Source organism: Pseudochaenichthys georgianus, chromosome 9 (genome assembly GCF_902827115.2).
Source record: "Pseudochaenichthys georgianus chromosome 9, fPseGeo1.2, whole genome shotgun sequence".
In the NCBI taxonomy this organism is placed as follows: domain Eukaryota; kingdom Metazoa; phylum Chordata; class Actinopteri; order Perciformes; family Channichthyidae; genus Pseudochaenichthys; species Pseudochaenichthys georgianus.
The window spans coordinates 8688842-8701289 of NC_047511.1; the positions used below are offsets into that span (position 1 = coordinate 8688842).

The window sequence follows — 12448 nt, forward strand, 5'->3', positions numbered from 1 at the left end:
TAAATCTTCCAGTCAGTTTTACTGGCTTGTCTGAGCCACCGTCTCCCTGTTCTTGCTGTGTGTGTTATTTCATAGCGCGCTGCCTGTCTTCAGCTCTGGACAAGTGCTTCAGAGAGCTCGGGTCTTATCTGGAGTTTGAGGGCACCAGAGGCCTTTTTGTTCCTGCCTATGCAGTTTATATAGTTACCTCAGGTTACTTATGCTTTACTACCTGCTAGCTACGGTGGCTGGTTGATGCCTAAAGTCACTTCTGACCTTAAATATTCTACCAGCAAAACATATTTTTTGGAATAGAAAGGAACGTCCACATGATGGTTGGTTTCCTGCTCAAGAAGATGAACTTACCAGCCACATACAAGTTTATTAGAATTTGGCTGACAGGTATTTGGGGGTTTCCCTGTTTCCCGCTCATAGCCAACCATTATCTATAGCCTGCTCTTCAGGTTTAAGTCCTCCTATGTTAGACAGCTATGTGTTTTGGTTTCACTTCCAGCCGTTCATCTCTTTGAGCTTGCTGATGCTGGTCCCTTTGACAGGTGTTGAGGGTGGCGGGTTGTAAAGAGGCAGGATGGGGGTGCTACAGCGTCCTGTCCACAGCTTCTCAATGGGGACTGTCCACACGGTCCGAGAAGACTTCTTCTTCGTCTTGTCCTTCGTCTTGTCCTTCGTCAGGTCCTTCGTCAGGTCCTTCGTCTTGTCCTTCTTCTCTTTAGTGGTTCCAGGGGTTACGGACTGGAGAGGGAACAAGTAGGAAGCAGGATTAGGGCAACATAAATGATATCTGAACTTGACTGACATAAATGATGCTCTATTGTTAGATATTACCTTTTACTTTCTATGTAGTTCAAACAACCTACTGTCTTAGTCCTATCAATCCTCTCGTATTTATAATAGATAAATAAATATAACGTACGCAGCAGCAAAGAGCAAAGCAGCTGAGTTTGGCAGCATTTCGTCCTGTTCCTGCGTAGCGGTTCTTCTTTGGCAGCAGCAGTATGAAGGACACAGCCAAAGACAGATGGTAGAAGCTGTGGACATAGGCGTAGTCCCACTCCTGCAGTGAAGTGAAGAAAGCCCATATTATTCAGGATCATTTCTTTTATTAATGCGTACATTTTCTCTGTCTGATGGCCTCTTAAATGTAACAGAAAAACACAACAAAAGATACAACTGCATATAGGCAACTTCTGACATTTCAAGTAGACATATAAAAAAAAGTATGTGATGGTTAACTGCCTCGCCAATGTTCTGACAGCCCATTATTCTGAAACCCCAACAGTCCCGAAAAAAGTTCCCTTTGGTCCAAGAGACTGTTACCCGAAATGCATACACCCATTATTACCCTTTCCGTGAAACAAGCGGAAACACACAGCTAATTATTATGCAGAATGGGGTAAAGGCATGTCTTGATCTACGCTGTCTACCATCATCATAACCAATTAGACTCCACATGTCTAAGCCGAACATCCCTGTCAATCGAGTGGTGCAGTACGAAGTCCTAAAACCCGGAAAAGCGTTTCCCATTCTGTCCCTTCAGATCCCTCGTCTCAAAGTTTTTTTGAATGTGCTTGTGATTAGAAGCCTGAAATAAGGTCTGTGGTTAACATAACCTGAAGAGATTGGCACGTTTCTATGACATAAAATATGCCAGTAAATACTCCACTTATTAATGAAGAACTAGCCAATCAGAGGCAGGGAAGTGTGGGTTATGCCATAGTAGGAACAAAACATTGTTTATGTGAAATATTTTACAAAATAATTAACCATGGGCCTTTGGAACAATGGGTGTTAGTTTTCTGGGTTACAGACTGTTGGATAAATGGGCTTTTGTTCCAATAGGACATGTTTCAGACCATTGGTGTTTTGGAATTATGGTCCATCGGAAACAAAGGGCTGTCCCTAAATCCTGTTAACAATGTAAATAGGTGGCAATTAATCGTATAATTGTACTTGTACTTTTAATGGGTTAGGATTGTTATTTAATGACAAAAGTCACCTCAAAGTAGAAACGCAGCATCAGAGCAAGAGCACCAAAGCAGCATCCCGGGCCGACCTGCTGTGTATACACAGACTTTTCCGGATACACAGCCCTCAACTGCTTCATTTTCTGTAGCTGAAACCCCAGGAGTTCAGAATAATGTTAGCTACAGATTAGAATGACAAGGAATTCGAGTTGACAGTAAGAGCAAAGACAAGCTGCAAAGGAAGAAGAAGATAAGTAGAGAAGGGTAGAAAAAAACGGAAAGTAAAAGGACAAGATGGAATTGGGAAAGTACAAAGAAAATAATTTAAGAGAAGAAGTCAAGAAAGATAGAACAGAAGAAAAAGCTGTTCTAGGTCAATGAAGATGGTGGATATGTAAGAAAGGAAGGACATGGAGAGAGGGGAAGAAAATGGTGGATAGGACAGAGAATTGATTGGATCATATACCTTGTAACAATGCCCTGTTAATCTAAAGCTACTCACCCATTTCACAGTGATGATAAAGACAGCAGATCCAATGGGTCCAGAGTAGATCCCATAGCCCCAGCGATCCTGATAGATCCTTACAGCGGTTGTCAAGACTCCAAACATAGTAACGCTGGAGCGCTGGGGTTCATCAAAGTCACCCAGAGCTGGGACAAGGAGACACATACTGCATGTTAGAGACATGTGAAAGGGTGGCCCGCTGTCGGGTGAACTCTGGAGCAATTACATTTTCGTATAAACACCAGCCTTTAACATACCTATACATACAGCTAGTGCTGCGTACCTGGACTCACATTCAGGTTCAGGTCCGGACTCAAGTCCAGAGGTTCAGGTTCAGGTCCGGACTTATAAGTCCGGACCTGAACCCATGGCTTGTGTCAAGTTGTGTGACTAAAGTGAACTTATTGTGAGCTAATTATTCATTGAAAATGAACTCATAATCAACTCAAATTCAAACTCGTCAGGTTTATTGTGCTCCCTTCCAACTTGTGTCTACATTTCTCTACAAAGTACAAATGTAAAAAAAAAATGTTTTTGCCACTTAGTCTACAAATGACTTATGAGAGCAACTACAGTGAACTACTACAAAGTTCAAACATGTATTTCATTTACCAAACTAAAGTAACCAAACAGTCCCTGAGCTGACTGAGCCTAAATCCCTAAAGCGTTGCTGAAAGGTAGAGTGTAGAGTAGACTATACACATTACACTGTTACACACCTACTATACAGTATAGGCTAAACTGTAGTGACTGTACAGTCAGAGTGTACTGTACTGTCTGTACACCATGTCTTTTCTACAACTCTACATGTGTACATTATACAGTACATACTACATACATAGTGATGTACATACATACTGTTAGAAATTAAAATTAATGTTGATATGGCGTAATTTTGAATTAAATACACTATTTAATTTAAATCAGTTTTATTCTGAAAAAACCGGAAGTTCACACTATTTACTTAATACTTTTATTCTGAAAATTCTTCACTTCCGGTTAGCATTAGCATGTGGCGAAATGCTACGTTTTCAAACGGCGAATCGAAGGTGAAATGACATGTGATGTTGTACACTGAGCACACTGGGATTAGCACTCATTTATTGACGCTGAATAACGTTTATCAGGGAATGTTTAAATAACCACAGACACCAGAATATACGTAAGTGCTAGTTTTTTTGCGAGTCCAAGTACCGGTTCCTGACGTTCCGGTTTTAACCGGACTTGAACCGAAACTTTTTACAAGTCCAGTACCGGTTCGGCGTACCGGTACGCAGCACTACATACAGCCATACATTTTTTTTGAAAGTATAGTCTATAGCTAACTTAGGGATTTAGAAAAAAAGTAAGCTTGTTAGCTAGCTAAGCGTTTTAATAAATAGTATGGCAAAAAAGTTACTTCCACACATCTCTGAATAACCAAATGGAAATGTCCAACAGTACTCAGAGTCCAGAGTGTGCTTCGGCGATTACGGTATGTCCACACAGCAGCTTTTCAAAAATCTTGAAAATCTTGGAGCTGGGTGTGTCTAAAGCGTGGGGATTTTTTGCGAGCAACGCGACCAACAACCAATCACATGAATCTCCCGCCCCCGACATACAAAGCACAAAACCCCGGGGATTTTATGCGAGCAATATATATATAAACTCCCCAAACAGGCGAAAACCTACCAGTTTCACCCACTGCCTCTGCCACCTCCCTCCATGCCTGGTTCCTCCGGTTTGTATCCCGTTAATAGTTCTGGTCGTAAAGAACCGGGTGATTTGCTACCGTAATTTCTCGTTTGGAATATGAGGAAATGAACTGCGGTCTGGTTCTCCCTGCTTACACGCGGTTTGATTGGCTAGCGCTTCTACTGTCAGATTTGCATAAACGTGTTTGATTGGCTGGCGCTTCCAGCTCAGCTTCAAAAGTTGAACATTGCTCAACTTTGGAATCCTGGAGATCCTGGACATCCTGGAAATCTTCGCTTCGCTCCCCCACAATGCAGTTCGGCGAAAAGCGAGGCAAAGTGACGTCATCCCCATTCAAAGTCAATGGGCAGAGAAGCGTTGGAAGCGGTGGAAGTTTCTTCTGAAGCTGCTGTGTGGACGTACCGTTAGAGTATTTGCGATATTAATTTACTTCACGAATACCAATGTGACCACAACTAGCTTATTTTCAAATGAGACATATTAGCCTAGCTAGTGGACTTATGTCCCTCCGCCTCATTTTGGTATTCTCCATGAGGAATTTACACAAATATATATTTAGTACAGCTGGATGCTGGCCTGTCAGGCAGTAATGCACTTGCAAATGAATCCGTATCAACGCACCAACATTCAGAACAGGACTAGCATAAATAGGCCCAAGCCCATTCATAAGCTGGTCCATCTAATGAGCATTTCATTCTTTAAAACTGTCAACGCCATTTTTAAATGTGGTACACAATACCATTACTATTAGTCTAGAATGAAAAAGTCAGCTGTCCAATTTGGCTTTCCACAGCATAGGATTTAAAGGGCTTGTTACAAAAACCACAGGGTGTGTGTGTGTGTGTGTGTGTGTGTGTGTGTGTGTGTGTGTGTGTGTGTGTGTGTGTGTGTGTGTGTGTGTGTGTGTGTGTGTGTGTGTGTGTGTGTGTGTGTGTGTGTGTGTGTGTGTGTGTGTGTGTGTGTGTGTGAACATATGAGAGTGAGCATATGTGAGCTGAACTCAAAGACATAACATGTGTTATCAACAACTGCTGCGGGCAGAGCTGCTTGTTTTGAACCTTGTGCCTGGGAAGTGAAGTTGACGAGAATTGACTTTTGTTTTCAATTTTTTGAGGGGTGTAACATTTTCTTATTGCTTGCTTGAATTTACACAACAAACAGTTCTTCTTTAAGAAAGAAACTAAAAGTTGTGGAATGGAAGACTTGTGGTCTTTTGAAAAGTATCTTTCTCAAGGTCATGTCATAATTTTCAACATCGTTTCAGGAAAATCCATGTAGAAAAGATAATACAATACTGTTAACAAAGACTTACCTATCAGTGTGACCCACATGGAGAGCGCGGTGCTGTACACGCTGAAATACTCCAGAACATCGTATCTCATGAAACACAGGATGGAGAGGCCAGGTCCATCACATGCATGGTAGATCTACAGAGACATCCAGGTTGAACAGCAAGCCACAGTGGTGGAGGGTATGGAAGCCCATAAGAGACTTTATTAAAATGATATTATAAACTTGAAAATTACAATGATATACCACAATAGCATTAAACATGTGTATTTTTATTATAACATTAAAAAAATGCACCATTTAAAATGGCACATTCATTTTTCCTTATATTTTTCTTGCATAAATAGAAAATGAGGGACCATTGTTAATATTGCATTTTACTTTGGAAACTTGAATGAATATTTGAATGTTATTGACTGCACAGGGGCAACAGCTTTTCCATTTCTATTTTTATAAGGTCATAGAACACCCATACAATTATTTGAAATTTAAAAATAATTATACAAGGAGGTTAATGGTTAGTTAAATAAGTTACAAATCAATGAACAACCTTAGTCTGTATACAGCTCGGTACCAATGGCAATTTAATTTATTGTGTCCTAAATCTAGAAAATCTTCTCTACTTTCCTTTCTATAAGCAATTTGCAATGCCAACATATTTTGAGTTACTAAACTAAATAGCAAATAGTTTATTTCTATAGCAATTACATTGATATATGAGTTTAATTAAATATGAGGTTATTTCTACATGTTGTCACTTCAAGTTGTTGCGAGCAAAGCCTTAATAGATCAAATGAGTGACTATGTAGGATATGGATTAACATATTGTATACTTGATTTATTTTACGTAAAATAAACTCTAAAAAACATGGATATGAAATAAAGTATAAACACCACAATTAAAGAAACGCAATCCACACAAATGCAGTCCGTCACATGAAAACAGAACCATAAGCCTACCGCAGTGAAGAACATCGTGAAGAAGTAGACCATGGCCTCCATGTGGAAGCCCCTCTTGGCGGCCACGCTGGCTGTCGGCAGAAACACCAGGCTGCTGACTGTCGGAAGAAGCATCTTGGCAATAAATGAACCCATTGTGAAGGGACAGCAAACACAACTCTGGGCTGCAGATGTTCCTTTGTCTGTGAAATACTTTTGTATAAAGAATGAGTGAAAGTATAAAAAGAAATGTGATGGAAAGAAGGTCCTTTAGTCCTTATTGTCTGTGACCGGTGAGTCTAGAAGTGAGTGGATGAGCTAGAGAATGCAGCACACACACTCCTAAGCAGAATGGACACACCCAGTTTGGCCCTTTAACGTTTAAATGCCCCCTAGGCTGGCAGGGCAACAGGATGTGCAGTGTCATGGTTGGGCAGCTGTTGGCATACCAGTGCAACATGGGAGGGGTTGTAGGCAGAGCAAGGGCTAGCAGGCCATATTGTAGCATATCTGCGTTCCAGGAGCTTCCAGCCAGCGTTGAACTAGTATTACTAGTGGTTGTTTTACCTGTATGGTGCGACAGAGTGGTAGAGGAATTATGCATGTGACTGTTTTACGTTTTTTTCAGACAAAGCTCTCAATATACCGGTCCATCGTCGTTCCTACCTTCACCAATGGTCAGGAAGGATGAGTCATGAAGATTTGCGGATACAAGCGGCCAAAATGGGTTTTCTCCGGAGGGTGGCTGGCATCTCCCTCAGTGATGTGATGAGAAGTGTAGTCACACAGGAGGGACTTGGAGTAGAACCGCTGTTCCTTTGATTAGGAATGGATCCATTTCAGGTGGTTGAGGAACCTGGTAAGGATGCCACCTGGGCGCCTCCCCGCGGAGGTGTTCCAGGCACGTCTAGGTCTTGTTCCTAATTGAAGTCATCGGGACAGGTTTGTTTGGGCATAATGATGTAAAGTCACAGTCCCAATGACATAGAGCTGGTACAAGACATGTCGAAAAACAAGACCCACGGTCACGCAACAGGACCCTAACGACCTCATCAGACATGCAATCATTCGGCCAGCTTATCTCTACTGGTTTTAAGTTACAGAAATGCAGACTGTATAAAATATGTCTGGAAAGCGCATTTTGAGTCAAAGCAGTTTGAGCTGGGTGTTTAAAAATGAACAAAAAGTCCTTGGCAATGAAAGGTTATACATGTATGGTGGTGACGTTATATATATATATATGGCAGATTTCTTTTTGTCTCATCTTGGCAAAGCCATATTTGACACTGTACTGCACTGTTGTCCCCGAGAGTGGATTTCTGAAATGATCTAATGATGGCGGTGAGGCAGCAGTTGCTCTCCTCTGCGCTCTGCTCAGCTGCTCCACCTGCTTGAGGGTTTGAGGGAGGGACACAAAGGGTGCAGTATTACTGAGGGGCTTCACCCCACGCCTCAGATTCTCAGAGTGTTTCAGTAACCCGAGCTGCCAGGGCCGAAACCCTGTAGTGGCCTAACCACGCCCTCTGCGGGTGATCTGTGCCGTGGAAGCAATGGTTTCAATATTTGGTATTGTGCACATACATGTAGCACAACATACAAGGGACATTCTCCTGGGTAGACCGACGGTGCCTCGATGTCAGGTCACTCTCAATGACTTTTGGTGAACACTATTGGTTCTCGTGAAGGTTTGCATTTGTTCTTTTTTAAATGAGCATGTGTCCTCCCCAGCTGTGGGTGTGAAAATAAATGTGATACAGTGAGGTAAAGTGGAGTGTGTCTTCATTGGCAGAATAAGTCAGATGACCCCACCCCAAGCCCCTACTCACCCTTTCAAGAGTCAGGAGGCCAAAGAGGTCTAGGGTGTACTTTGGAGTGCACCAGGTGAAAGTGGGTTCCACCATGCACGGTTATGGACAGCAGGGTGGACATGCAGCTTTGTTTGTATTGTTGGGTGTCTGTGTTCATGGCCATGCACTGGACACTTCTTGCAGCCAATGGCTAGTATCCCAGCACTTATATTCCAGCAACTGGCAATCCAGAAGACATCTTCATTAACCCTTGTGTGGTGTTCATATGTTTATTATTCAGCCAGTGTTCGTTGGTCTGGTGGACCCGCTGCCTTTTTGGGTTTCAATTCAACACAATCATCTTGAGTCGTGGCTGTGCCTGTTGCTGTGGTCCTGGATCATGAGTCCTGGATGGATATCCTCGTGGATTCATCTTCCTGTTATACACACATGCATTTCCAAACATTTGGACTACCTATGTTGTAAATGTATTATCTTTTCAATTTACACACGGCATCTATTGCACGTCTGTCCGTCCTGGGAGAGGGATCCCTCCTCTGCTGCTCTCCCTGAGGTTTCTCCCATGTTCCCTTAAACTGTGAGTTTTCTCCTGAAGTGTTTCCTTGTACGATGTGAGGGTCTAAGGACAGAGGGTCTAAGGACAGAGGGTCTAAGGACAGAGGGTTTAAGGACAGAGGGTGTCGTATTGTCATACTGATGTTCTGTACACACTGTGAAGACCACTGAGACAAATGTAATATTTGTGATATTGGGCTATATAGATAAACATTGATTGATTGATTGAATCAAAGTATTTTATGTTAAAATACTCAACAGATGTTTACTTCATCCCAATTGCAAGCAATATAAACAGCATATATGGTTAATATTTGCCCTTTTACATTTGTTAGATCACATTAATGAATTAAAGACATAATGCGGGAATGTGAGAGCAGACAGGTGTTGGTGCTTGCATTTATCAACAATGTTGCAACTTTGTGTGGGAATGGCAGGGGCAGAAACACAAAAGTCTCACACACACACACACACACACACACGCACACGCACGCACGCACGCACACGCACACGCACTAACAAACACAACCCGACCTGAACATCCTGTATGTAATACATGTGTAGGGGGGGTGTACAGTGGGTGGTCATTGAAAATATGTTCTGATATATGTTCTTTACAGAAGATGAGCTAAGGCCATTGAGTGTGAGTTTGAAAAAATAATTGATCATATAATCTTTCTTTAGATAAATAATGAAAACGGGTCGCACAGACCCGAACACCATACTAGGGTTAAGTGGGACTTTTGGACAGAGGCGTGAAATGACGGCAGCATTGACTGAGGGTTCAAAACTGTCCAAGTCTGTTCACATTTTTCTTTTCCACGTACACGTCTTTAAACACTGCCAGAGCCCACACAGTGTTACCATGAGTGCTTACTACATTTCAGCTTTCTTCCTTTTCCTTTAACTATAAATACTTGCCTCGGGCAGCGTTGAGACTCTCTATATGTCTTGATAATCCAGATTTCTGTGGCAGTAAAATATGAGGACGCTTCGTGTCCAGGAGTTTGTGGAGACTTTCACCTCAGGACCCCTACGTCTAAACACGGCGGGTTAGTGTGGGAATGTGTAACAGACTTCCTGGATGCATCTGAAAACACACTGCGATCCCTTTTGATTCAGTGATAAATAACCGTGACCTGTGACCCCAGGCCTTCTTTTACAAATAATTGGATGGCCGTGCTTATGTTTCAGCCCCAATAAGGACAAATGGGAACCAGTGTGAGTGGAGCACCTCAGTTGAGCCGTTACTTTACTTTGCCAGTAAAGTTGCCAGTAAGTTGTCATCCTTACCGTAATATGTTTGTGGCTGCTTTCACGACATCAGATATGTCATCACCATTCGTTCTTTTGATTTAAATTCCAATAAAAGCCCCAATTCACTTTTTAATGATATAAAACAGCATACTAAGCAGGAATGATATTTTTACTACAGTTTGCCTTACAGAGACTTTTGAGCGCTCCTTTCTTTCATCCAACTTGAATTAAACGCCTTGTTTTCCTCTATGTCCTCATTTTAGGGATGGATTCCAAAAAGCTATGACCAAACACAACTGTCCACAACATATGACTGAGATAACGTTCAAGATATTATCTTATTCAATATTCCCTTCTACAAAATCAAGCCAAGTGACGGCACATAGTGTGTCATTTGAAATGTTATATAACAAAGTAAGTGTACTTTCATCAGGCACAGGTTTAGCTTTACCTTGTGAAATACCACTTCAATTAAACATGTTACACCTGATAATACAAAAAGGTGTAGTTTTTGCTTAATTGATTTTAGGTTGACTGTGTGGATTGTTGTACGACCAGTTTTCTCTTCTGTCGGCCGGTCTTGTTACAATTGATAGTCCATCACGCTGTGATTCATCCTGGCAGCAGTTCCTGACTCCCACTGTAACTACTTTGGATAAGCTCCCCATGTCCCAGGAAGGTGTCTGAGCTATACTGGAGTTAATGTGTTTCGTCTTCCCATCAGACAAAACTCAAGACATTAAAAAGAGGCAGCCAATGTACAATGAGTAAGGTTTTAGACAAAATGGCATATCTGATACAAAAAGCAAAACACCAGAGCTGTATCCGATGGGTGGCCTAAATAAAGAACTAAAAAACCCATGTGAAAATATTAATTCCATCAGTTTAATGAAAGTTAAAAAAAACATACAAATATAAAATATTTATGCTAGGAGGCTTAATACCAGACGTTTGCACCATTTTAACTACACAAAGTTTAACGTACGTATTGTCGATTTTCAGTTTTGTGTTCTGTGATTGCTATTAAAGAATCATGTACTTAAATACAGGTATGATTTATATATTCAACAAAAGCTCTCAATTGAGAAACACATCAAACATTTTGTGGGGTGTTTTTTGGAATTGGAATGCAATGTGTTGACTCCAAGCCCCCAGTAAGTGAGATGGGGCGTAAAAGCAAATATTCATAGTGGCCAAACGGTGCTACTACAACTTCTGTGTCAGTCTGTGATGTCAATTTGGCCCAGAAAGACAAGTCTGTAAATAAGAGAATATTTTTTCTAATCAACTTGACACGACGGACACTCTTATATCCCTTATTTAATTAATTAGGGCCTTACAGTTCTAAAATGTGCTAAAAGGAAAAACCCACAAAGTTATTTCCCCTCTGCATTCATTTGACTGAGACGAGTCCGGACATGACGCAGCCGTGACGAAGTGGAACACAACTTGCTTACTAAATGGCCCCCATTTATTTGGAAGATTGCCGGGAGATCCATGATTTGTTGAATTCGAGAGTCCGGCCATTTTGGCTTCACGTGCCAATGAGCAACACTCATAGGAATGAATGTGGCGCCGCTTGTATCCAGTTCTCTTTATCCATCCTGTTTGACTCTGGGAAATAAGACAGTGGTGTATCCTGACAAGTGTGATGACATGTGTCTGGACTTGCATGGGAAATAATGAGTGCTGTATTTTGTATGCATACAATCAATCACAGGTGTTTGTTTCCCAACTAATTACGCTGCACTGTATTTTTGGAATAATCTTTTCCATTCATGTGTATTTAAGAAGTAGTGGGTTTTGCTTCACACATTTTAGACTGCGGCTTAAGTGGGCAACACTTTTTTTTGTTCACTCTTTCTGCGGTTGTGTTTATAAGGCCTTTAATTGCTCTTTCTGTCTGCATGCGCCAACCCTAATGACTGCAGACTTTCTGAAAATGGGCACACACAAACACACTCCCAGGGGACTGTTGAAAGCCCGTGTGCAACATTCTTTTATTCATTAGTTGTGTAGAGGGTGGTGGGCTTCTTTTGGGGGAGTTGGTGGGCGGGGCTTATTCCTCTGGTCTGGCAGCCTCCCTGAACTTTGCCTATCAGTTTACAAATCAGCCAATGGAGCAGAGCGTCAACTAATGTAGCCAACAGACACACTTGCAGCAGACATAGAAGAATGAGAGAAATTGATAGAGGAGGAGAAGAAGTACTGAGAGGATGGAAGATGAGATACATACAAAGAGATTACATGTGTAGGCGAAACAGTTTAAGGCGTGTGTGCAAACCCCATTGGTCAATACATGTGGTAACGCAAATTCAGGAAAGAGAAACATTGACTGAAATCGGTTAAGCAGTTCATGAACGGAGTTAAATAAGTGATCAAGCATCGAGAGAACAAGTGCAAAGAGACAGCTGTAGAAACAGAGAGAAGTGAAG

General features: G+C 41.7%; 1 protein-coding gene across 1 annotated transcript; it reads right to left on the bottom strand.

Moving 5' to 3' along the window:
* Nucleotides 1-327: 327 nt before the first annotated feature.
* mymk (myomaker, myoblast fusion factor) lies at nt 328-6549 on the bottom strand. Its single transcript, XM_034090301.1, has 6 exons — nt 6415-6549; nt 5477-5591; nt 2467-2615; nt 1997-2113; nt 914-1054; nt 328-732 (listed from the first exon to the last, which is right to left on the bottom strand). Exons 1-6 carry the CDS (start codon nt 6547-6549, stop codon nt 484-486), a joined length of 906 nt encoding a protein of 301 aa, XP_033946192.1. The 3' UTR covers nt 328-483.
* Nucleotides 6550-12448: the final 5899 nt, after the last annotated feature.